Source organism: Amphiura filiformis, chromosome 20, assembly GCF_039555335.1.
Source record: "Amphiura filiformis chromosome 20, Afil_fr2py, whole genome shotgun sequence".
Lineage (NCBI taxonomy): Eukaryota > Metazoa > Echinodermata > Ophiuroidea > Amphilepidida > Amphiuridae > Amphiura > Amphiura filiformis.
The window spans coordinates 16,275,893-16,303,785 of record NC_092647.1 but is presented as its reverse complement, the minus strand read 5'-3'; the positions used below and the strand labels follow the sequence as shown (position 1 = coordinate 16,303,785).

The following is a 27,893-nucleotide window of genomic DNA, read 5'->3' as shown; positions in this document are numbered from 1 at the left end:
ACCACTGGTGTCAAGTTAACTTGTACCGGAATTCCGGTACACCAACAACGAATATTGTAGGACCTTTTATTTTGGGGGGCGCGGTCACTGGACTTTCGCGATTCGTCTTTCTTGCGCCATGTGAGATAGTGATCATAGTGTGAAAAGTGTATAGTCTGGTAACTTAGAAATAAAAGGTCCTACTCGTCGGACTACTCAAACCCCGGGCTCAAACATGCAAAACAGTATTTACATGTTTGTTGATAATGAAACAAATGCATGATGGCCTTTGAAAATGACTTCGAAAATGACCTAGTTTCTGCTTTGAAGGAAGTGATCGATTGTTCCAAATGGTTTTGTGTTGGAGAAGCAAAATACTTGAAAACTTGTACCCGGTAAGTCTTGTCTTCTTGTCTTGATGAATACTGCCTAACAGCCCTTTTGCAGGAGTCACTCAAGCAGGTTTAGGTGGGCGCGTATAGTGCTATTTGATGTTATTCTTCTTCTGTGTTGTTATACAATTTGTTGACTGCTGATTTGAACTTTTGTTTCTCTTCTATGGTAGTGATTTCTTTGGGCAGATTATTCCAATCAATCAGTGTTCTTGGAATGAATGATTGTTCAACAGTTTTTATTTGCTTGAATTGGTGTGAAGTTTCTTGAGTTTGGTGAAGTTCAGTTGTAGTAACTACAAATTTCGAACGTTTGAGGACTTGTTCTCAAGTTGTAGAAGGTGCCATAGGGTGTCTTGAATGTTAATTGTTTTCATTATAAATGTCACAAAATATTATTATTGACAATAATTAACAACCTGTTTGACCTCTCCATATATTTGTAGGTAACCTAGGCAAACCTTAGTTAACACATTTACTAGTCAGCGAATTCGCCGAGACCGGGGCCCCAACACAATGCATATTTACATAGAAATTTGAATTTTTTTCGAGAATAGGTCGGTGAAGGAAACCTACATAAATATGTTTTCTATACTTCACTTGACCCAAATATATGATTTTTTATGGTGATAATCAAGTCGCACATGGAATTTTAGAGGATTTTGATAGCAGTTCCATTAAAAAAAGCTGCTATCGCCATGAGACTAAGATCTAGAAACACCCCGAAATGCCGTTTTGGGGAATTTTGCTAGCTGAATCTTTTTGATGAAAGTCAATCTTTGACAAGATGTAACTTTGCTACGGAAAGTGCTATGAAAAAAAAGGTTTTCAGTTTTGGCTTAGTTTACTCAAGGGTTTTAATTTGATATATAAAATGATGCAATTTGATGGCAAATTTGAATTCACCTAGTATACCTATACATTGCTCACCTGTGTTTTCATATCATATTTTGTTGTGAAAAATGATTACAAATGTGTAATTTGCAGTCAGTTTTGGAGCAACGATTTCTTCATACCGACGGCAAGTGTGTATGTGAATGCACATTAAACACATACAAACACATACACAGTACCTGTTGAAACTCCCGGTCGGAGCCGGGAGTTTCAATTATTGGAACTGGGTGAAGTTAGTCTAGTTGACCATTGGACCGGACGCAGGATATTTCGAGTTGGTATGGCAAGGTGACCCCCAATAGCCTGATTAAATAGATTAAGACGGGCTACTTTCCTACGTGTAGCCAAGTCAGGCCAGTTGAGGTCTTTTTTCATCTTGGTGACGCTGCTCTTCCTGCTGTAGTTTCCAGTAACAAACCTCGCTGCCCTGGTTTGGACAGCTTCAAGCTGGTTTATGAGGATTTGAGTGTGGGGGTCCCACACTGAGGAGCTGTATTCTAACACTGGTCTAACCAGGCTTTTGTAAGCCATATCTTTTATTTTCTTTGAGCATGAGTACAGATTGCGGCGTATAAAACCCAGAGTCCTGTTTGCTTTTGCAGATACATTGTTTATGTGTAAGTTCCATGACAGGTCTTGGGTTATGTTCACACCCAGATATGTATGACTAGTTGTTTCTTGAAAGTCAAAAGAAAGGTGGCATGCAGGGTAATTAATTATTAGTAATAAGCATGATGATAAGCAGGGCTGTCAACTCTCATGCATTGGCCATGAGTCTCACGCATTGGGTCACTTTCTCACGGTCTCACGTCAAGGTAGTATAATCTCACGCAAAATGCTGGAAAATGAGTAAAATCTCATGCATCATCAAAATGATTTGAATACCCCTCAAATAATAATGGGTCAAAATGAACATTGTAGTTGATAATTCCCGGTACGGCTCTGTCTCGCATCACGCCAAGCAATTCTAAAAAGTTGACAGTCCTGTGATAAGTAAAGTGTCATGAATCATGATTGTAAACTAAATTTTGTGTACGGTACTTTACTATTTAAAGACAAAGATAAAAAGACTAGTTTGCGTCTGACATCATCTGTCAATCAAACTCAAGCACTGTTTGTTTTAATTAATACAAGTGTCGTGATGTTGATTTTGCACCTTCAAACATACAAACCATCTCAAAAATTAGATGTTACACCGACTTGCAATGCGCAGTAACGGTGTTCGTAAAACGATGTGCGCATTGGCCTGACACGTACTAGACATCAAATGACGACATATCAGAGGTACTCGCAAAGGGATATATGAGATGTAATTTGTTTGTACAATGTATTATTTCCTTTTATTCGCGAAGCAACAGTCAATCAGCATGCAGTCAGACGGTGGAATGCGACCCGTGTTTAAGTTACACTTTTGTTTAAAACTATTCGTATAACGTAGGAGAAACTAAATGGGATCATGCCTATATTAAACTTAAATTTAGATATCCATTCCCAATCAAACCTGAACGGTCCTCTTCTTCGGCAAACTCTCAATTTTCCTCCAAATATTTTCACAACATTAAGCAAAAAACAGTTGAATACTGCACTGTGTTTCTACATAACTCACTAAATTGCAAAGAAATTTGTTGAAATGTTCGAAGCTGCTTAAAATGCTAAGGGTCTTTTAACCTTTTCAGTTTTTGTAAGTCTGTTGTTCAGAAACAAAACGCAAGGGATTAAGTGAGTTGGTCTGTAATTTTACTTCATTGTTATGAATACGATTGGTATTGGTGCATCAATGCTTCTCATTTCAATAGGTAAAGCGCTCCACAGACTCCGAGTATTGTACGTACAATATTGTATGCAACATATATCTACGTTATTTAATCTATTGCCATTCTATTTTCAGTAATGTTTAAGTTCTAACGAATGTTTGATGACGAAAAATCGATAATATGTTACATGTAATATCTAGTAGAAATATATTATCGATTTTACGTCATCAAACATTCGTTAGAACTTAAACATTACTGGAAATAGAATGGCAATAGATTAAACAACGAGATATGTTGCATACAATATTGTATGCATAATAAAGAGTCTGAATACTGCTTTATAGGTGCTGTCAGTTACTCTACTTGTGTCTGTCAATAAATGCTTGATAAATCAATTTAATACCGGTATAATGAACACCTGTGTTTCAAGTGGGCAATCTTACTCATGTCTCTCATTTAACTAGGTAGGATAGGCCTACATCAGGGTCGAATGCAAATTTGATGTCACTTTGGTCTATATTAATGTGACATTTAAAAAAGGACCCCTCCCTCATCTCTTGCTTTCTTCTCTTAGAAGTCTTTTTGTCTCTCACTCTCTCCTATTCTCACTTGTGTTATCTTTTGAATTATTTGGATGTGAATTTTATTGGTTGTTGTATTTCAAGTCTCTCCTGCAAAGTTCCCCTTTGCCCTTCTTCCCCTTTCACTGTTAGTGTTATGTTGTTTGTTTGTTTGGGCTTTGTGTGTTTGGGGGTTTGTTGTTATTTGTGTTTTTGTGGTTTTGTTTGTTTTGATCTTATCCTTTCCTATCCTATCCCCTCCAACCGATCATCTTCTCCTCTCTTCCCCCCCTCTCTCTCTCCTACTTCGCAATTTGCAATCTTTATCAGCTTGGCCAATGAATGAAAAATATATACATGTACATTTAAAATAGATTTGAGTCTGCAATCTGCCTAAAGCATTTATCAGATTACATTGATTCCAATTGTTACAGCAATGAATGAAATCAAGTTTCGCTTGAATGCAACACTGACTAGTATACAAGCTTATACACTGATAATTATTTTGATGCAAGACTATTTACGCAAGCAAGTCATACCTAGGCGTAACATTTAGATACTTCTTTTGTCTAAATGAGCATGCACCCAAAATATCTGGAGTTTTGAAGTCAGAAATTAACATAACTTACAGAAACGAATACGAATATATTGACCTGCTTCAGGTTATTACTAAGTGACAAAAGGCTAGAATAAAAGATTGGTCACACCTAGGAGGCTAACACTTCAGAATAACAATGACATATGAAAACGGAAACAGAAACAGATTAAAAGACCCTAAGGGTGTAAATCCAATTGACACACAAAATGGGACCACAGTCCGTAATATAGGCACAGTGTACAATGTATGTACACTGGCAAGCGACTCTGATCCCCCCATCTGCATCTCAGATTCAGACTCGGCCTACTCAAACACTCTAATCTTTTCTTCTTGTGTACTGCCCAACACCCTACATGTATTGAGTATTGAGGGTCAGACAAGCAGGGTTTGTGAGCACTAGAGGAGATTACTAGAAGTTGAAATGAATTCTAATTGCTGTTTTTAATCTTTCTAGACTGTATCACTCAACTAAGAAAGAAAGACTGCCAGTAGCGGCACCAGGAATTTTTTCGGGGGGTGGTGGCATAGGGGTTTCAAAGTGAATTTAAGGGGTGAAATAGCCAAATTTTGCGCAAAATTGCCGCTAAAGTGGCAATTTGGGGGGTTTTGCCTCAAAAGTGTGGGGGGCAACAAATATTGGGGATTTGCCCCTTGCCCCCCCTAGCGCCCGCCGCTGAAGACTGCTCATAACAGTCCTTTACTGCCCATGCATTCAACTTGTGCATTTTGCTTTCATTTTTAGATTGTATGCCGAGGATGGTGAAGATGTTGTGCTCATACATGTGCCTCCAAACCAGTATTTTGCCATGGATGCATCATGTCCACATGAAGGTAAGAAATACTACATTGTACATGCAGGAATGTGGTGTAGCTAGGGAGGAGGAGCTGCATCTCTCTTGACCATATTTGACCATTTTCATATATAATGTTTCCCCCTGCAAGTCATCTTCCCTGTGCACCTACATGTAGGTTTCATTTATCATTGAGGTATAGGACTTTTGATTTTTTAGGAGAAGAGCAACTACTTGATATTTCTACATACTACAAACTCTGAAAATATCAGAGAAATAGCATTGGTCATTTTTTTTAATTGCATTTTTGTTACTAAAATGGAGGTTATAATGCCCTAATTGGATTCTTTGCCCATATAATATACATAACTTTTGTTATCAGTGTGTAGTTATTTTTTGAGAAAAATGCAAAATTAGTCAAAAAATTTATCAGGGGGTGTAGTTCCACCTTAAGTTGGCAACTTATTTAAAACCGCATCAAATTTCATTCAGTCATGATTTTTTTCTTATATTTTCATTTACAGTTGAGTTGCAGTTACTATTGCATTACCACACTGCAGCTAACAAATTCCATTCATGTTCATATAAATTTTAGGTTTAGTGTTTTTAATTACTTGCTTTAAAGGAGTGTTTCGTGATCCTAGCATCCTCTTTTTATGACATTTTTCAGTACATATCCACGAAAAAAGCCTATTCCCAAAATTTCAGTTGATTCCGATTTTGTGTTTGCGAGTTATGCATGATTATGTGTATTACACTGCTCCATAGACAATGCGTTGTAATTTCGTTCTGGTGCACCAGAACGAAATTCAAATTTCACGATATCTTTGCAAAACGAATTAATCTGCAAGAAATATTTTGTACATAAACATTATGTAGCCAGAGGTTTCCAGTGATATAAAAATCTCAACTTTTTTTGAGAAAAGTGGGGGATGAGGCTGTGGATCACAAAATGCCCCTTTAATTAAAAATTATGAGTTATGTGAGTTGTTAAAGTTATGAGCAACTGAATGTGCTTTTATTTTAATACTGTTCAGAAGTTATTTTGATGAAATATGTATGTAATGTGTTGAAGTTTTCATCACGGGGGATGGTAGTTCATTGGTAGATCACCAGCGCGGTCATCTTCGGAGTCGCCCTTAATTCTTAAGATGAGCACTCCTGGTGTAGTTCTCTCTTCAAAGATGAAAAATTACCATGTTGCAGTCTAACTTACAAACAAACAAAATCAGCTTGTACTTTATATAAGCCTATGAGTAACAGGGCTTTTACTACATTAGCATTAAGTGCCATACCGTTGCAACGTTCCACCCAGGGTGTTGTAAGGCAGCAGGCAGGACTATTGTAGAGCTATGAAAAGTGTCATTGAGGAATAGTCATTGGTAAAACATCAATACTGTCACCATCGAAGACTATTTTCACAGTATACATGTAGTGTGCACTGGGGTCTCTGGACTTAGTACCAGACTTTAAGTCTGGTCTGGTCCTAATTTACAAACATGTAAAAATGTTTGTACTATTTACAAACATGTAAAAAGGTACCCATGTGTCCATGGTTTGCATGGGCCACTTTTTTTGGTCATAATTTGTTTTGCCATATGTTGTCAAATTAATTTGAATACAATTCTTCAATTTACCAGGAGGTCCCTTGGAACTTGGAGACGTTGAGGATATTGATGGTCATTTGTGCATCGTTTGCCCCTGGCATGCATTTGATTTCCGACTTGATAATGGAGAATCTACTTCAGGATTAAAGGTATTTTGAAACTTGAAACTAAAGTGAGACTAACAAAATGTAGTTGATAAAAAAAGTTGCATTTGAAACAGAATTCTAGGTTTGAGGGATCCTATTTAAGACTTAAGCAAATTTTATGACCCGCTCTGACGAAACCCGCTATAAGTCGCACTCACCATTTCAAGATACGGCAAGTCAAAGTTGGGAGAGGGGTGAAACACCTTGCAGATTTCGGGTCTTCAGTTTTTATTATTTTTGATTCCTTAATATGTTTACTTTAACCAACCACTGAAAACAAAATATTCTTTTAAGTCTAAAAAGCACCCAAATCTAACATTTTCAAAGTCCTTAACATGTCATTTTACAACTTTAAAGCCATTTCTTGCATTTGCCTTTTCTTTATGTGGCGCTTCCCCCTTCCCATTGAAAGACCATAGAATGAGGACCACATGCCCCAGAAACATAATTTTGGCATCAAATGAAAGCTGAAGACCTATACTAAATGATGACATCAAAAACTCAATTTTCAAAATTAGTGAGTTATATCTGGTTTTGTGGGAGCAGGTCACATATGTATGACCAATCTTTGGCTGCACCCTATGCTAGAAATTTCATTTGAATGAACACAGCCTGATACATGTATTTGTAGTGTGTGACAATTTTTCACGTACACTGAGCAATGTACACCGGGGTGCGTTTACGTAGCCAGGCAAACGAGGACACACACAAGGATACACACTTGACAAATGAGGACACCCGGTGACCGTGGACGTCCTCGGCCTTTTAAGTATATCCAGGACATCTCAAATAACGTAAAAATGCATTTAAAACGGGTCCACCTATGGGTGGTATAGGACGGGCCACGGTTGGATAGTAAGTGGTCTGGTGTGTGTGAGTGAGGTCCACGGTATGGCGATTAAGAACGGATGTGTGAGTCCTCGGTTAGTATGTTTTAAATCAAGTGAAAAATTAGGTCCTCGTTTTCCTGCCTACGCGAGTGGGGGTGTGTGTGTGTGGGGGGGGGGGGGGGTGCGTAACACAGAAGTGAATCCAACCATGCCAATGCCATTTACACAATTGTGTTTTTTTCTGTTCCAAGTATTATACACAATTTGACTCTAAAAGTATGTTGGTTAACGTTATGTGCCAAGCACTATAGATGAAGATGGAATGTTAACTGTAAGATTACTTGGTCCTAACTATGTCATTGCTCCAGGCAGGGGTAGCACAAGCACACAAAATCAAGGGGTCCAATTTAATTTTTCTGTACCCTTCGGTACGTGCAAAACCAACATTTAAGGGGTCCGATGAGAATTTAAGGAGTCCATCTGTCCGAAATTCTAAACTTCGGAACTTGTCAAATATTCCAGTGAAATTATTAGTGTTGTTGGCCTATGGTGATTCAAAAGATTTACTGATCTTTTTATTTGTTTATTTTAAATTGATGATTTATACCTCCATGCATCGTGAAATTAAGGAGTCCATACAGTTTTTATCAGACCCTTTGGTCACTTTCTACTTGAGATTTAAGGAGTCCAAAATGGGCAAAAGCAAAAAATAAGGAGTCCCTGGACGCGCAAACTCCTTAAATGCGACCCCTGGCTCCAGGTACATCCAAACTATCACTTAAAAAAAAAGAATTTGGAACTGATGCTACAATTGAAATGATAGAGTTTACATTCCCTATTTCTTTATCTTTGATTTTGTTATATTTTATTCACATACAGCAACAGACCTATGATATACGTGTGGTAGAAGGCAAAGTGTACATCCATACATCAGCTGAATTATCTCTAGATGATCCTACACAGGAAGGAAATATACCAACAGGTAAACACTGGATTGCTTTAGGGTAGGCACCGGAGTTTCGCGCGATTTAAAACGGCAAAATGCGCGGCCGGTTTTTTATAAAGCGCGAAAATGCACGAATATTCAAGTCAAAAAGCGCGAAAATGCGTTTTCCAGTATTTAAATTCACGATTATGACGATACACACGTACCCCGGGTCTACACCTCATCAAATGTTGATTGTTAAAAAAAAATAAAAGTGCATTTTCGCCATGATATTCCATCTCCATTCGCTATGATAATTTTTCTCATTTCTGTGTCAGTTTTGGTCCGAAACGTGGTCAAAAACTAGGAAACCTAGATTATTTATGAGAAAATAAACTTAAAATATTAAAAATTGAATATTGTCAGGTTGTGATAAATAATTAAATAAACATTAACCGTACGTGCTTGGTTGTAAACAAATCAATCGGGACTTCCCCACCATCAGGCCACCGATCGTTCGGAAAGCATGCCAAAAGTGCACGATTTCCTGACGTTGCATTTACAAATATTGCAGAATTTACTTCAATTCTCAGCAGGTGGGTCAAAATTTTGGGGCTTTTATTATCTGGACGCAATGACGCTTTTAACTAACGGGAAGCCTGTTATGTTGTAAAAAGGTTATTATTGGTGAATTTACGTTGAAAAGTAGTGTGTTTGGCAAAATTTTGCGCGATCGCGCGAAACTCCGGTGCCTACTTTAGGGTGACAAAAGTTTGTCTTAGCTGCAATAATGGTCAGACAATCTTATTTTTCTTTGTTCAAACTGAAGTATTTTCATATCTAGTGCTGGGGGGGTCTTTGGAGGGCTGTTAAGACCCCTTTTTCAGTATCGCTGTCACCCAAAGACCCCATATTTGTTTACGAACACATGCTCTGTCACCCGAAGACCCCATATGGAAACCTTTTTAGTGAAAAGGACCCTATCAAAATTGGCCTGAAATTTTTTATTTTGACATACGACTCGTTTATTTCTATTTTAACCACTTTATATTGTGTTTTATTATTCTGTATTACTTATTTTGCAATATTGTGGTTATAGAATAATACAAAAAATTAAAAATTTAATTACAATTTGGCCACAAATACGAAAGAATCTACACCGGGATCTACACGAACTTTGCGAAGAAGCTTGTCCATGTTACACACAATAGCCCACTTAACCTCTTCAGCGGGTTGTTTGTTTACTTCCTGATCGATTGGCTTTGCGCATTCAGTACGTCGAAATGTTTAGGTCTGTGCAAACGACTAGGATATAACGGCCTGATGACCAGATTTCAGTCCGACTTCAAATTCATGATTTTTTCTTTCTTGAACACACATAAGTCTTAATCTGAAGCTACCAAAATGAATGTTCCATCAATGGAAAGCGGTCACAAAGCGGAAGAAATTTTACTCAAGAGATCCAAGTGATTTATGGCGCTGTTTATTTTTTTGGTGAATAGAAGCTGACTAGAAGCTCCCGGTTTTTTCAAGAAACGCAAAATTTACAATGAAATTTTCGCGATTTTTGACTAAAAATAAAAGTTTACCCCAAGATACACGAGTCTAAACAAGTTTCGAGCATGTTTATTTTTGAAAAAATCAAAGATCACAGTATTAGCTCCATGTAACTAGCAGATCCAAGTTATATCACTACAAATTATGTTTGGGTGGCATGAGATGTAAAAAAGACCCAATTGTAGTCTGTGTTTCCATAGGAGTTCAAGCGTGGAATAGCTCGGAAAATCTTAGTTCCCCAAAGGTTTCCATATGCCTATTTTTCCATTTGATCTGTCACCCAAAGACCCTTATTTTTCAATTTGAACATTAACTTTCATTTATCACCGATTTTTGTCTCGCCTGAATGTTCAGGGAGAGACTTAGTAATCACTATGGTGTGTGTGTGTCCGTGTGTGTGTGTGTGGGGTGGGGTGTGTGTGTGTGTGTGTGTGTTCGGAAAAAGCTTGTGACGCGCGTTATCTTGAGAACCGTAAGTGCTATGATGATGAAACTTTATAGGGGTAGCATGACCAGAGGGTGTCGACCTGATTAGATTTTGAGCGCAAAATATGGTAATTAAGTACCTAATTTGCATAATTTATGCGTAATAAGCAAAATACCTTGTGAACAGATTATCTGGAGATCCGTATGGGGTACAGTGACGTAACTTGGTGGGGAGAAGCGTGGCCAGATGTTCTCGACCTGATTAGATTTTCAGCGCAAAATATGCTAATTAAGTACCTAATTTGCATAATTTATGCGTATTTGATGCGTATCAAGCAAAAAAACCTTGTGAACAGCTTATCTGGAGATCCGTATGGGGTACAGTGACGTAACTTGGTGGGGAGTAAGCGTGGCCAGATGTTCTCGACCTGATTAGATTTTCAGCGCAAAATATGCTAATTAAGTACCTAATTTGCATAATTTATGCGTATTTGATGCGTATCAAGCAAAAAAAACCTTGTGAACAGCTTATCTGGAGATCCGTATGGGGTACAGTGACGTAACTTGGTGGGGAGTAGCGTGGCCAGATGTTCTCGACCTGATTAGATTTTTCAGCGCAAAATATGCTAATTAAGTACCTAATTTGCATAATTTATGCGTATTTGATGCGTATCAAGCAAAAAACCCTTGTGAACAGCTTATCTGGAGATCCGTATGGGGTACAGTGACGTAACTTGGTGAGGAGTAGCAGGGCCAGAGGTTCTCGACCTGATTAGATTTTGAGCGTAAAATATGGTAATTAAGTACCTAATTTGCATAATATATGCGTAATAAGCAAAATACCTTGTGAACAGATTATCTGGAGATCCGTATGGGGTACAGTGACGTAACTTGGTGGGGAGTTGCGTGGCCAGAGGTACTCGACCTGATTAGATTTTCATGAGGTCAAAGGTCACATACAAGGTCAAAGGTCAACTGAGGTCACCAAATCTTTTAATAATTAATTTTCAACTGTGCATCACATATCCCAATAACAGCTTGATCGGTCATGTAATTAAGGAAATATGACGACTTTAAGATAGTCGCTTTCCATGTAAAGTATAGCAAAGTAGCACTTTCAATGAGTGATAACTCGTAAAGGAAGCATCTTTCTGTTTTGATTTATTTGATGAAGTAGTTCTTTGGTATTGCCAAATTTGATTTTTCACCGGGATTTTTCAGCGCAACATACTTTTTCCAATTTCGTGAGGTCAAAGGTCACATACAAGGTCAAAGGTCAACTGAGGTCACCAAATCTTTTAACAATTAATTTTCAACTGTGCATCACATATCCCAATAACAGCTTGATCGGTCATGTAATTAAGGAAATATGACGACTTTAAGATAGTCGCTTTCCATGTAAAGTATAGCAAAGTAGCACTTTCAATGAGTGATAACTCGTAAAGGAAGCATCTTTCTGTTTTGATTTATTACTTTGATGAAATAGTTCTTTGGTTTTGCCAAATTTTTGGAAGGTCATTACGGGGTCATCCGAGGTCACTCAGGGGTCATCTGAGGTCAAGTTATTAAAAACTCGTATGGGCATGAAACTTGGTGGGTACAGTCATCATTTAAAGCCAAATTTTTGGAAGGTCATTTTGGGGTCACCAGGAGTCATCTGAGGTCAAATTAGTAAAAACTGTCGTATGGACATGAAACTTGGTGGGTACAGTCAACATTTAAAGCCAAATTTTTGGAAGGTCATTTTGGGGTCACCAGGGGTCATCTGAGGTCAAATTAGTAAAACTGTCGTATGGACATGAAACTTGGTGGGTACAGTTAACATTTCAAGCCAAATTTTTGGAAGGTCATTTCGGGGTCATCTGAGGTCAAATTAGTAAAAACTGTTGGATGGACATGGAACTTGGTGGGTACAGTCAACATTTAAAGCCAAATATTTGGAAGGTAATTTCGAGTCACCAGGGTCATCTGAGGACAAATTAGTAAAAACTCGTATGGGCATGAAACTTGATGGGTACAGTCAACATTTAAAGCCAAATTTTTGGAAGGTCATTTCGAGGCCACCAGGGGTCATCTGAGGTCAAATTAGTAAAAACTGTCGTATGGGCATGCAACTTAGCACGAGGGGTACAGTCAACATTTAGAGCCAAAATTTTAGAAGGTCATTTCAGGGCCATCAGGGGTCATCTGAGGTCATATTAGTAAAAACTGTTGCATGGGCATGAAACTTGGTGGGTACAGTTACCATCGGCCAGATAATCGTGCCCAGCCGATAACCGCCAAATTCATTTACCTCTCTACCAACAGTTATCGCAAAAGCAGGCGGTCACAAAAGCAGGCGAGACTCGTGGTTCGAGAACCGCCTTGTATTGTTACTTATTTGAAGCCTTTTAGAACTAGAAATTCAATGTTCGAGGTTTTTGTGGCACTCAGCCTACACCTGTATCCATTTCCTATTCCCCCCCCCCCTGAATCTAGTGAACTGTTCTGGCAATCTTTTCTCTAAGACCACCCAATAATCCAATACGGTCGTATATATATAATTGTAAGATTAAAATTACAAATTTATCAAGTTAAACGTTCGCATCAACTTTTGCTCTCTTCACATAGCACAAATGCTTGAAATTTTGCTCAGTTTTCACTAGCATGTCATGCATTTTCATAGCATGTCGGACACCATTCTACTGTGTGACGCAATTCTGCATTTATGCAAGATGGCAAGTTAAATTTCTCAATTAAAAAAAAAATTCTGAGAAATGTCTCTTATTTCTCAATTCCCACACAACTTACCTTTTCATGTGACAGAACTAATATCCAAATTTTAACTCGAAATTTGCAATCTGAATGTTTTGGTGATATGACTCCAAAGTATACAAAAAGAACCCTCAAAGGCGATAAAGTACCCATTTTTGGTGAGAAATGGCGAGGCTAGGCGAGAAAGGGCAAGTAAAGGTGAGGTAGCCTATTATAAAAGGCGAGGAATGGTGAGGTTGAGATAATTAAATTAAGTCTTGCTCAGACCCTGGGCTCTCAGGCTGAGTGTAATAAAATTGGTTATGAACAATTGAGTCAAGATGATAACAATGGGTGTTAATTTAGTGCTACTTATGTTCCAAACAAAATATCTGTGGCAGGTCTGAATGTGCTGGATGTGCCGTGCCTTTCCTCGCCATTTCTCACCTTTCCTCACCATTCCTCGCCTTCCCTTGCCAAACTTGCCCAGGATCTGAGCAAGACTTAATTTAATTATCTCAACACTCACCTTAGCGCTTTCACCGGGTCAACCGGCGTCTTCAGCGGATGTTATTGCTCTGAAGATTGATGTTGCTAGTGATGTAGTACAAGGACACCTCCGATGACGTCACAGATGTTGATGACGTCACAGATGTTGATGACGTCACAGATGTTGATGACGTCAAACAGGAAGATGTTGTGCCGCCTCCTCGGTTCCGGGGGGTCAGGAGGTTGTCCCAGACAGGGTCAATCTTCATGAGCAATAACATCCGCTGAAGATGCCGGTTGACCCGGTGAAAGCGCTCAGGTGAGTGTACCAAATTTGAGAAGCGTAGAAGTATAATTTTGCTTTGTATTTACATTTACCGCTACGGTATGAATATACATCATTATATGCTTTACCTGTTTTGATATCAAGGTGTTCAGCCAGAAACAGATGTTAGCAAGTCAACAGAAAACACATTGTGTCATTGGGCCGTCAAGATATTATCCACTGCTGATCCTATAGAAAAGGTAATTTGTAATTTACATTAACCCCCTGGACACTACTGGTCATCTGAAAGCATTTCTGATTGGTTGATAAATTGAAATGCTCATTTCAATTGCCAATTATCGTTAGGCTTTAAACTATTTATGGTCAAACTTGCATTTGCTGATGATCTTATTAATACCCTCCTTGATTGGTTCAATATTGGACACAATATTCATTTTGGTCAATCGGCAGGTAGTTCTCATGGGGTTAAGCTGAGTTTATGCTCCATTGCTGAGTTACAAACTCAGTTATTGCTTTATTTTTTCATCTATTAGAAGTTACAAGGGCTTCTCGCACCTTATGATTGAATCCAATCAGGTTTCTACCTTCCAGCATTTGAATGTTCTGAGATGCACACTGTGCCCGTTATTCGCAATATAATATGATCGAAATATTTTTTCAAATTTATATTTTCACTTTAAAAGTCTTGTTTTTATATTCCTGTCTAATCATTGAGTCCCGGCTGAATTGTTGTGCAAAATGCAAGCAATTTGTAATAACAGGCCTTAAAGGCCCCAACAGCTCATTTAACAGGCGAACAAGAAAACACATTCGTACATTATTCTTCCAGGCTACTGGTCATATTTTTGTCTTCAATGGTTTTAAAATTGCTCACTAGAAATTGAATTTGGGCGAGTGGAAGCGAGCAAAAGCGATATTTACTCCCTATTCCAGACAAATACAGCACAAATTTTTTGGGATTAGAAAAATATTATCAAGTTCTGGCAAATGTAGCTCAATCCTAATCATTCATTTAGTCCTAACTAAAATAGTGAAAAAAGCAAAAACATGCATTTTGGGCAGGTTTTCTGACAATCGAGTCACAAAAATCACAGACTTGGAACAAGTCTAAGCATTTAAAATGAGTATATGCTGAAATTTTGCTCTAATTTTCACTTTTTTGTGTTACATTAATTAAATGGTTGGGTATAAGAATGAAATTTAAAATTAGAATGCATAAACTGAAATTAGTCTTGGTACAAGTATTTGGGCTTGACTGTCACAGCATATGAAAAACACCCTAAAAATGCATGTTTTTGGCCCTTATTTCCAAAAATTGGCCAAATATTAAAATTTGACCTTTACTGCTAGTTATAGGACTAACTTTTTTTAAGGATTAGGATTTAGCTGTGTTTCATTTGGCAAAATAGGATAATATATTTTTAATCCCAAAAAATGAGTTTGGGTTAGCAGTGGCGAGCGATCAAATGGTAATAAAGCCTGGTATCTAACAAAATATTGGAATATTATACAAATGTTGAATGTTTATGAGTACAATGGTAAGAATAATCTTGTGATGTGATATGGACTGTTTCAATGAGGCTTTGCTAAGTTGAATGGAGCAATTCATATTTCAGCGTAATTGAAATATTCTTTCAATTGAACGAATAAAAACATTTTTACATAACAATAGATACAGTTAAATCAATATTCTTTGTTATGCAATACGCATATTGCATTGTGGGAAGGAATTTCGGCACAAATTGACTTCCGGTAGAGAAACCCTAAATCCATGTATTGGCGAGTTGAGGTGGTCAAAGAACATTATCCACAAGCGTATGTCAGCATTGCCATGGTAGCTGCGCGTAAGTACAGTAGAAAATTGACTATTGCACTCGTGCAGAGTGCAATAGTCTTTTTCGAAAATAAAAATAGCAAAAATAATCAATAGTATTTTACCAATCATATTACAAGAATCTTTGAATGATTTATATAATAATTGCCATTGTCTTCCCACAGGTTACTCTAACAGAAATGGTAAAGAAAAAGTGGGACTGTGGGGAAATATCATTGGTTGGTAGTTACACACCTCCAGATCAGCCCTACAGAGTGGAGAGCCTCAATGTGGTAGCCCCAGGCAAAATAAAGAGAGGCAAGGGAGGAACATTGGTAAGCACAATATTTATTTACACTTGCTGCACTTTATTTACACTTCGAGACGTTTCACCCCAAAACCTATTCACCCCAAAAAGGTTCGCCCAATACACATTATGTACCACATTACATACCACGTAACTGGTAGTGATATGTAATGTCAATTGGGGCAAACTGGTAGTGTATGTATGTGTTATAAACTCCTTGATACAAGACTATATTGCACTTTCTTGAATAAAAAAATAAATGTTGGTATTTATACAGCGCTTTCCACATATGTGCACATGTACCAAAGCGCTTTACATTTATTCCGCTGTCATAAGAATATGTCAGCTGCAATACAATGCCCAAGGCATGCTCATACCTTTGGGCAGCGCTCAAAGGACAATATTCATAACAGCTCCCCATTTCACCTCTGGGTAGAGAGAGGCAAGTAAGGTAAAGGGCCTTGCTCAAGAGCACAACACGGTGGCACCGCCGGGCTCTAACTCACAATCCACCGACTACAAGGCAGAGCCCGTACCACTGCGCCAACATGCCACTTCTGGGTCACACTTCAATGTTCAATATTACATGTATGTAATTATTGGTTTCTTATCTTGTTGATCATTCTGTTTGATACTTGGTTTGTGTTTTAATAGGCAAGTCGTATAGCAACTCTACACTCACTAGCTAACATAGAGCAATGGGCTATAGATTTATCTTGGGATGTTATAGCTAGGTTTGCAGATACACTATTGAATGACAAGCCTCTCCCGAGAGATTTCTTTACTGACTTTGTCAAAGTAGCAGCGGATGAAGCCAAGGTGAGTTACTAATGAGTTTTTATCCCCTGGCTTGCAAAAGCTAAAGGGGGATCTTGTGATGGTGTATCCTATAAGAAGATGTATGTATGTACCAATCCGTTATGTTGTCTAAAATCCAATATCAACTTGTCAACATCAGCCTGCCTCCATGTTACCAGTGCATCACACCCTCCATCCGGCATAACCATCCCCTGTGTTATTATCGCCAGCCCAGTGCAACTATAGATGTCTACAACTATTCATTCTTTCCAAGGACAGTTCGTGTGTGGAACAATCTCCTCGAATCAGCTGTGTGTGCGCCCTCCATCTGTGCTTTCAAGCCCATAGCACTGAGTTCAGTCAGTGCTATGTCGCCACCGACCAGCCTGATAAAGACACCCTAAACCAGCCAGTCCACTTTTTACTCACACCTTCTGATGTAAAGCACCAAATTTATGTTTTTAGCACCGCACCGACTGTGAGGTCCAAACAACCCACTTCCAGTTTAGCTCAACGAGCTGTTATAGGAAGCCACCCACTGAAGACTGAAGAGTGTACTGGGAGAGTTAAAATGATTTGTACCAAACTTTATAAAATCATTAAAAACCTAAGGTGGTACTACACCCCTGATAAATTTTGTGACTAATTTTGCATTTTCTCAAAAAATAACTACACACCAATAAAAGTTATGTATATTTAAGGGGCAAGGAATCCGATTACATTGTACTTCACTGTAATTTCAGTGATTGAAGACAAGTGGTTCATTATATGTTAAGAATTGAGGTACATTCTTATCATAAATAACATACCGCTAGTCACTGAAATTCCAATATAGTAACTGGATTCTTTGTCCCTATAATATACATAACTTTTGTTACCAGTGTGTTATTATCATAGAAAAATGCAAATTTATCAAGAGGTGTAGCACCAGCTTAACATTAATTAAATCATTACAAACTGCAGAAAATAATGGATTAATGTGTTATCCATTATTATGTGAAAGTTGAACGAAAGTACTTCTTTGAGTAAAGATAGCATAATTAAGCATAATTTATGATGGAAATTTAACCATTCATGTATGAGTTGTTGCAAATGAAGCTGCTATAGAGTACCAAAGTGATGATGTCCCAAAAATCTTTTTTTTGCATTTCAGCATTTTCATGACCATATTTCAGTAGAACATGATGAAAAACATCCACAGTCTAAATTTTGTGGGAAGCGGATCATAACTGGTTGGAACCAGGCCAATTTACACTGATTTGAATGGGGCTATTAGGTATTATGCCATTAAATGGGCCCTCATGATCCTGGATTCCCACCAAATTTGACTGGATGTTTTTCATCATGTTCTACTGAAATATGGTCATGAAAATGCTGAAATGCAAAAAAAAAAAATTTCATGACGTCACACTTCGGTACTCTATGCTACCTGTTTTGTAGTTCTAGGTATATCAGCTCCATGTGATGGCAGGAAACTCTTCTAATTGAAAAAAAAAAAACTATTGGTAAAATTAATTTTACTTCATCAGAGAATCATGTTTAATTTTATTCACAGCGTTTTAAAATGCTAGAAAAAATTTGCATTAAAGTTTGGTATACATGTAGATCATTATGCATCACCTTTTTGTCACCAGGCAGAATTTCTTGAAAATTGCTTATTTATTTTGTTATGTTTGATTTATTTTATTTTAGCATTACAAGATGCTGAGCGAGAGGCTTCATAGCCTTGGTAGCCATTTTGGAGCTTTACCAGTGCATAATGGTAAGTTTAAAACACTGGTGTTGAACACTGTGACAAAGTGCATTTAACAAGGAGGTCCGCACTCGCTAATTTTGGCCGTTATCTTGTTGTGTTATGTTTGTCCAAATAAACTTGATGAAGAGCCCACAATTGTTAGCAATGGCACCAGCCCACAATGTTAGCAATGACACCAAATGACCCTAGATGCAGTTGTATCAAGAAAGGAGCGTTTTGATCAATTTGAGTTTGACTTAAAGTTGACCTAATACTGTAAAGTAGCATGATATTTTTGCTGTGTTAATTTTCAAGACTTGAACTGTTATACTAGTTTAGTATATTTTTGCCCTTACTTTTTGCACCACAAAATAACAAAAAAAGTAAATGGTCATTGATATATGCCAACAAAAGTTACGTAATATACAGAAACAGAGCTTTAATTTGATACCAAACTTATTTTGCCCAAGTATTGCAGGGATGCCAGAAATGGCACTTAAAATAGGCTGAATTCATGTGTGTTTCTGGAACGTTGAATGTTGCGCCCCCTGGATGCCCATAGTTGCTGTACATCGACTGTTATACAAAGATTTCTCATGTGTGTGTAGTTGTTGCCTGTGTTTAGAAAAACGTACACACATACAGACAGACAGAGTTTGGACTGTACTGTTTCCATGAATGTTCAGGCAACACAAAAATAATGTGGGCAAGTGTGCCTTTGTGCATTGGATAGTAACAAGATAATACCACATACAATCAAATTCTTTAACCTCATGAGAACTACCTGCCGATTGGCCAAAACAAAGTTTTCATTATCAATTGGCCAATCAGCAACATTGTTAGAATAATTTCACCAAGCTAAAAAATTGGGGTGAATTATTTACAAAGTTCCATTCTGATTGGTAATTAAAGTGAAGTTATAATGTAATTGACCAATCAGAGGCAATGTTAGTTCGGCAGGTAGTGCTCAGGGGGTTAATATAGACTCAATAGTTTGCTATGTTTTTAATTAAGTATTCATTTGTGATGTGTGATTGTGATAGGTTTGTGGCAATCAGCAACTGAAACCAAAGATAGTCTTCTAGCCAGATTAGCAGTGGTACACATGGTACATGAAGCAAGGTAAGATGTTTTTGGCACATTTTCCCTCAAATTGATTTTTATTGCCAGTTAGAACTAACTAAAGGATTAGGATTTAATAATTACTGCTTGGTGGACATTGTGAGAGTGAAGATAATATGTGACATGTCATGTCAAAAGGAAACACTTTTAGGCAGGATCATAAATGGAGAAATAGCAACAAATCTGCCTGGGGTACGGGTGATTTTTTCACATTTTGGGTATGTTGCGAATTTGTGATGTTATTAATGTTTAAAATATTGTCTGATAGTTTCAGACCGGAATATAATAACTGGCATCTTGTATTTTTGAGACATTTTTCAAGGTAATTCCTACCCTCAACATTGTCAACAATATTATTGAAAGGCGGATATATCTCAATTTCCAATTTTATAATACCATAACTTACGAACTCAACATCTACGCTTAGAAATGTCCGATTTCATTGGGGAAAATGGCGTTGTTGAGCAAAATATCTCTATATTTAAGATACGTAAAAACCTCGAATTTGATAACCTGCCCAAAAGTGTCTCCTTTTGACATGACATGTCACATATTTTTTCACTCGGAGCCCCTTTAAGCAAATCCTGTCAAGCAGCTTCACCTGTTTTTCTTATTAACAGAGGTCTTGATGTCCATCCCAAAACACAAGAGAGGTTTGCAAGACAAAGCGACAAGGAATCTGTTGACATTCTTGAAATAATCTACACAGATGAAATCACTCATGTAGCTGCAGGCCTCAAATGGTTCACCTATGCTTGCAGGAATTCACAACCAGTGTTAGATTGTATACCCAAATTTCATGAGCTAGTCAAAGCTCACTTTAGGTAAGTCAATTTCAAACTTGTTCTGAAAAATTGTAAAAGAGTGAAGAATAAATAAAAACACTGAAAGCAAGACAGTTCTCAAACCACTAGTCTTGTCTGCTTTTGCTATCACTGGTTTTAATGATTGCTAACCATAAGTATACCCCAGTCTGATTCTATGGGACAAAACAACTGAGGTAAAACCAAACATAGGTATCCAAAAGTATGCCAATTAGAAGGTTCAACGAATAGGATCCTGGTATCCAAAATTATGTGTGAGTTGAAGATATAGTTATGTGAACATGTACAATATTTCACATACTATTCCAATATCTTTTTATAAACTTACTGCATATCACATGCTTTATAAAACTTATTACGTTCATAATACACATCACATGATTTATAAACTTACTACATATTACATATCACATGATTTCTTAACTTTCTTCTGTAAGAGTTCATGTAACCACTTATCTGAAAATTTGATATTTGCAAAGTTATACTTTTATGTTCAGGGATATGATATATTAAAGCTGCGCAGCAAATATTGCTGTTTGGAAAATGAGATACATGTAGGCAGCATGTATAAAATATGTAATAATTGGTTTTCAAAACCATATTGGCTTAAGCAGTACAACCGCAAGACATAGTAATAATACGACATTTGTTTTCATTTGTGTATTTGTTGCTAGGGGCTATCTAAAACCACCATTTAATGAAGAAGGACGAAGTACAGCAGGCATGACAAAAGAGGTAGGTTAGGCATACTTACTTACTATTTAACCAAGTAAGTCAATATTAGAACATCCACTAGATTAACCTTGGAATATGACACATATAGATGAGTTGACCTCAATGTCTATCAACAAAGGCAAGGGACTGGTATATCGATATGCTTGAGTGAACCCCATGCAACCACTACACTGTTCAGTAGCCTTATGTTGGAAGTTCTCAGTGGCAGATTCAAATCAGCATGTTTATGCATACAGGGATTAGGTTAGCATGCTCGATTCAAATCTGCCACTGCGAAATCCAACATGACGTTATAACTTGAGATGAGGTGGACTGTGGGAAAGCTTTCTGGGGTATTTCATTGTTCATGTAGCATTCCACCAATTACCAAAAACCATATGGCATATCCAATACTTGCTTGAACAGTGAGATTGTATACTGGTCACCAGTGTTCGAAATATGCCTCAAAAAGTTACAGGCCAGCCGGGCCGGCAACTAGATGCCAGTCAGAAAAGTTACTGGCCAGGCCAAAAAGTTACAGGCCAATGGCCGCCTGACCGGCCTTATTTCGAACGCTGCTGGTCACAGTCACTAGGAACCAATATAGTTCAGAAAAAGTTAAGAAACGGAACTTATCTTGATAAATCTTGATAAAAATGAACTAATCTTAATCACCACTAGTCTTGCTATGGGAATTGCTAGGGGTCAACTCAAACCTATTTCTTAACTTTTATGAAACATTCATTGACAAATTATTATGGTTGTAGTAGCTTGTAAATAAACCTGTCAAAGACATATTAGTGTACTTGACAGGGCTGGCTAGAAAAACCACGAAATGTGACAGTGCACTGGTAATGACCCAGCAATGATACCCCAAATGCCTCCCAGTAGACCCAATGACTGGGTCACATACTACACAGGCATATCAGATTTTACATTAAATATCATTTACTTTTATTAATACAGATCTTTGTAGGATGAAGTACTTGTATATTTACTATGGATTTCTGTTTGTTTAATTATGTGTATTTTTATTTGCTTGTTTGTCTGTTTGTTTACCTGTTTATTTTATGCTGCTTGAAAAGTAAAATGCATATTTTTTGAAAAGTACAAAGTCAGAAAAGTTAAGTTCTCTTCAGAAAGTGAAAGTAGAATATGCATAATACTATACTGGCTGAAAATCACTTACATTACTGTCCCCCAAATTTACATTTGATTTAGTTAGCTTTTTGTATGACCCACATGCAACTTGACTTCACTTGTAAAAATAACTATAAAACTTAAAAACTGTTTACTAAATTATAGGAATGAAACTTTAATAGAAAATAACTATGAAAAAAGGTGAGAATACTGAAAGAACATTATATTTGGTTAACACCATAATTATCATACTAATTTAAATTATCTACTTTGTATGTTCTATCTGTATTAAAAAGTTAACCTGAATTAATATTTAACTTATCCATCGGTTGCAATGAATGTATTAAAAGGGATGTTTGCACAATGCACATGTTAGGCCACAAAAAATACAGGTTTGTCTCATGAGTGGTTTGAAAACAAATGCGAAATGCGATTTTTTTTTTCATTCACGACTTTTGATTTTCGCAGAATTTTTCCGGAAAAAATGATTTAAAAATGATTTTACAAATGCGCGCGAGCTTTGAGACCAACTTTTTTTTTTGCCTAATAGTATATTGCTGTTTATGCACTACTAAATCTATAAAGACAAACTTGTGTAAACCATAAAGTACTGCACAGTACAGCAGTGCACAGTTCAACCCAGCTTGACCTTTTCACCCACATACAGCATACCACAGTTTGCCAACATCTTTTGAGGTGAACCACTTTCTGGGTCAATTTACAGTTGAATTTCAAAACATACCATTGGGACCAAGAATCTTAACTTTTGTGGAATGGATCTGAACTAATTATAGTAACCTTTCAGTTCAAATCACAGAGGTCTGTTTAAGAAAACTCAAGAGAAAATCCATATTAGTTCATTTTTATCAACAAAACTTCCGTTTCTTAACTTTTTCTTGACTATATTGGTTCCTAGTGAGTGGTCAGTCAGATATGATAATCATAACCCTAATCCTAACCCTAACCCTAAACTAACCCTAACCTTAACCCTAACCCTAATTTCGTGTAAAATTACATGAAGGAATAACCATTAATGTTCAGTTTGTGTATCTTAAAGCTTGCTATAAAATGTAAATATTCTTTTGTATTTTTTTTTCTAACAGTGGTATGTACCTCTGGTAAAACCAACTAATCCGCTAGCAAGTTCCACTGATGGAGTGGAGAAAGTCACTTCCCATGGAGAAAGTTCAAACAACAAAGATAAGACATGTGTCAGGTGACGAAAATGCAGACAACTATAATTATATAAAATTGAATAGTCATACGTAGTGGTATAAATTAAATTAGAAGAATTTTTGACACTACTTAAAATTTGATCGCTTACCGGGAGCGCTTTCACAGTACCAACTGCGTCCTCAGCCGGATGTTATATATGGCTCTGATGAATCATGGCTTGGCAACCTTGGATGACGTCACACAAGCTGCGGGTTCCAAATCTACTGTGCATGAGCATATCTCCAGGAGTAAAAACACCCATCAAATAGACTGGGAAAACGTAAATGTGCTGGAAAAAGAACCCAAAGAATTTTCCAGAAGAGTCTTAGAAGCCATTCACATCAGGAAAAAAGGACCCAACTTGAACAGAGACACTGGACTGGACTTAGACCCAGTTTGGGACAACCTCCTCATGCCCAAGACCACCAGGGGCGAGGACAACACCTTTGATGTCATCATCTTCTTGTGTGACGTCATCCAAGGTTGTCAAGCCATAATTCATCAGAGCCATAACATCCGGCTGACGACGCAGTTGGTACTGTGAAAGCGCTCCCGGTAAGCGATCAAATTTAATTAGTGTTGAAGTAAAAAATTCTTCTAAACTATAATTATATTTTTTAAATTGGTACTGTTAAATGTTAAATATGTCCAATGCTAATTCCCTGCATCAGTTCCAAGCTGATGGCTCTTTAAAAAAAAGTCAATCAGTCTTGTAAGTGGGAATTTTGATTTGTCAACAAATGCAACTCCTTGAATAAGTTCATCAAGACTGTTAGATATCATACTATTGGTAAATTATGTTTTACAAGTCCAATAATTTACTCATGTTTTAGACGTTTTATCTTCCGATCGGGAGACTTCATCAGTATTTTGATGAACCAGCAACACTGCTACTCTCATCTCCAGAGTATTCAGTTCTTTGCAGTAGTTGGTCATGTGGTCCCTTCATCACGGTTGATAAGTTTCTGTGGCTATAACATGTTTATGGCATACAATCATAAAGTGCCCAGTGTTGTGAGGATTATTTGGAACCAGACAGCCCTATGTGCAAATAAGGCCAATTTGAGATACATGTATTTTTATACTTAGGACCTTCTGCTTCTCACACATTCATGCATTAGTGGTACACTTAGGGATGCAATCAAAACTCGACCAGCGGTTGACAGCTGGTTCTGCCCGGTTTCCATTGTTTACAACAATAGCAACTGGATGGAACATGCGGTCAACTGCCGGTCGAGTTTTGATTTCACCCCTTAGGGTTTTACATTTTCAATCACTGATAACAGTTTTGATGGCTATCGCTTGATTATGACTATTCAATCATATGGTGCCCAGTATTGAAAGGATTATTTTGGTACCAAAATCTCATTTGGCCAAGAATGCACTTAGGGCCTTCTGGTTCTCACCCAAGAAATTTCACCATTGTAATGTGCTTTTTATCAAATCAATGTTTGAAAAACTATTGATAGGTAATAAAAGAATGAAATGTGAATTATGTTGTTGTTTGATTGCCATTGTGTGCATTGTTCTCAGTGGCGGCGCTATGGGTGAGGGAGTGCCCCCCCCCCATATTTTGAGGCAATTTTGCGCAAAAATTGTCCATTTTGCACCCCATCCCCGAAAAAAATTGCTGGTGCCGCCACTGATTGTTCTATGGATATCATTGGGGATTTCACAATTAATTTAGCACTGTGCTGAGTTTGAGTCTGCTGAATAAATTTTGAATATCCTCTCCTTTTACGGCATGCAAGGTTTTTTTTGACAATATACCTCATAATAATCTAATTAATCTCAGGAATTGTGATTCATGAATATAGCTTGTCAAATGAGCAAGACTACACCAGGCACAAAAAGAAACTCGTCATCTTTGCTGTTCAACAACCTGATAATTTTGTATTATTCTGAAATATACATTTTGTTAATTGGACTTTGCTTTCTCATTTGACACCTTGGTCGTGAAAATCGAACAAGAATTGACCAAGATATGGGCCTCAAGTCTCAAACCCCAAAATCAAAAGTTGCAATTTCAACAACTTTTCATTTTGGGGTTTGAAGGTTTGGTGGCGCATATCTTGGTCCGAAGATTTGAACCTTTCATATGAGACCAAATTGTTTGACACTCACACCCCCGTGTGTCTTTGCCGCCAACCGAGGACATGTGTATCAGACTGCCGACTGTATTTTTTACACATGTGGTCCACGGTTTTAAGAAAGTATCACTCAAATGCATCTAGCATGCATTTGAGGTCTATTGCAGCAGTTTGAGACCGAGGCCTGTTCTTGGTTGCAGGTAAGTCCGCAGTTTAGAGTGAAAAATCTTGTGTGTGTCCTCATTTGCAGGCAAACACAGACGCACCCCGACACACGTCTTGTCACACGTCTTTTCCTTCAGACAATCTAAAAATGCTAATAATTAAGTCTGATCCATTAATTCTTTTCTATCATTAACAGGATTAAAAACAAATTTCTAGCATTAGTATGCATGGATTTCTTGAATTGTATCACAGTAGGCAATTAAAACAAAAGAAACACAGGATAAGATTTGATATATATTTTATTTTCTCTTTGGTGTACACATATCAATATAATGTTTACCACTATCATTATGTTGATATTGACAAAAATATTTGATGCAGTATACAAACTACCAGGTTTACAATATATTTATCAGTGTAAACACTAGATGCAGATGAATAACATAAATCAATATATTATTGAAAAATAAATTAAATAATACCTTGATGCTTTGCAGAAGTTGTCTACAAATCATATACTTTGAAAACTTGCTCGATTTATTGTTGTTAATGAGTTGCGTACGTTTTACGAAGGTTGTTTCAGCCCTCTTTACAGCGTAACTCAAGAACCACAGTACCTACAATAGTATATCTGTGATATTTGAATCCTTCTACATGCTCGCTATGAAATGACCAAATAGCGAAAGTGTTAAATACCTTTGGAAAATATTTCGTGCGATGACCCATGTTGATTTTGGTTTTCCGAACTTTTCCGATCTTAATTTGAAATGATCTATTGTTTATATGTAACCAAAGATCGTTTTGACATGAGGTTTTCACTAATGTGGAGCTTTGAATATGCTAAAATTGAAAATGTAAGAATCCCAAAATTTACCTGGCCCTACTTCAGACTGATTTTGCTTGATCACATCACATATGAACATCAACATTTTTGGGTTAAGGATGAAATCAAAACTCATCCGGTGGCTGACCGCCAGTTCCGTCTGGTTACCATATTGTTTAGAACAATAGCAACTAGAAGAAACCGACGGTCAACCACCAGTCGAGTTTTCATTGTGTCCCATAACATTTTTGACACACACCCTTCTTGTAAAAGTGTAGAACAGGGACATGTTTATGAAGCTATGTGATGTGATATTAATTAGATTAACTGATATCAAAACAAATTAATATTTGCTTGGCCAATTTTCCACTTGCACATGTCCACCATCTTGCTACCAAAATGAGGTTCTCCTGAAAACACATGTACAAGAATGTTTTTTGCGCAGTCCTTTTTACGCACGGACAACACACACTTTGGCGGTAGTACCTCATTTTGAGATGTCCATGTCAATAGGGGAAAAGCCAGCATATTTATGCAAGCTGGATTTCAAAATGATTGATTTTCTACCATCATCTTGTATGATTGCATCATCACATGGATATTCCAGTAGAAATCCATACACCCCCTATGGAAGACATTACCTTAATCTTCCACACAGGGAGTGTGAATTTCAAATGGGGTTACCTGAATGGGTGACTCCATTTGAAATCCCCCCACCTTGTGGGATAAGAAACTCACATGATCCTTAGGGGTTGTATGGATTTCAACTGGAATAGCCCAAACATTGTTTTCATTCTTATGAAATCTGATCATCATCAACTAGCCAAGTAATATCAACCTTGATATTGCTGTGATATCCTTACATCTCTGGCATAATTGGTTGCAAAGTTGTCAACTTTTACATTGCAAATTTTCTCTTGATTAATGCTTTCCACTTCATCATTTGCCTGTATCATTTGCCTGTATCTCCGGCATATTTACAAGATCTTGTCACGTTTTATAATCATCCAGATTCATCCAGAAGCAGTCGCAGGCTCCGCTCATCATCTGACAAAACAAGGCTCTATACGGTTCGCTCCAGTAAAAGAGCCGAGGATTGCTGTTTCACCGTTTTCGGGCCCCAGCACTGGAACAAGCTCCCTGCTTATGTCAGAGAAGCGGAATCTGTGGCTGCTTTTAA

The 27,893-nt window shown here is 37.4% G+C and overlaps 1 protein-coding gene across 1 annotated transcript; it reads left to right on the top strand.

Moving 5' to 3' along the window:
* Positions 1 to 204: 204 nt before the first annotated feature.
* On the top strand, positions 205 to 25,088 carry LOC140142651 (uncharacterized). Its single transcript, XM_072164651.1, has 12 exons — positions 205 to 374; positions 4,920 to 5,008; positions 6,609 to 6,724; positions 8,431 to 8,533; positions 14,112 to 14,206; positions 15,966 to 16,115; positions 16,742 to 16,906; positions 18,578 to 18,647; positions 19,664 to 19,742; positions 20,363 to 20,566; positions 21,241 to 21,301; positions 23,524 to 25,088. Exons 1-12 carry the CDS (start codon positions 259 to 261, stop codon positions 23,638 to 23,640), a joined length of 1,365 nt encoding a protein of 454 aa, XP_072020752.1. The 5' UTR covers positions 205 to 258; the 3' UTR covers positions 23,641 to 25,088.
* The last annotated feature ends 2,805 nt before the right edge of the window (positions 25,089 to 27,893 follow it).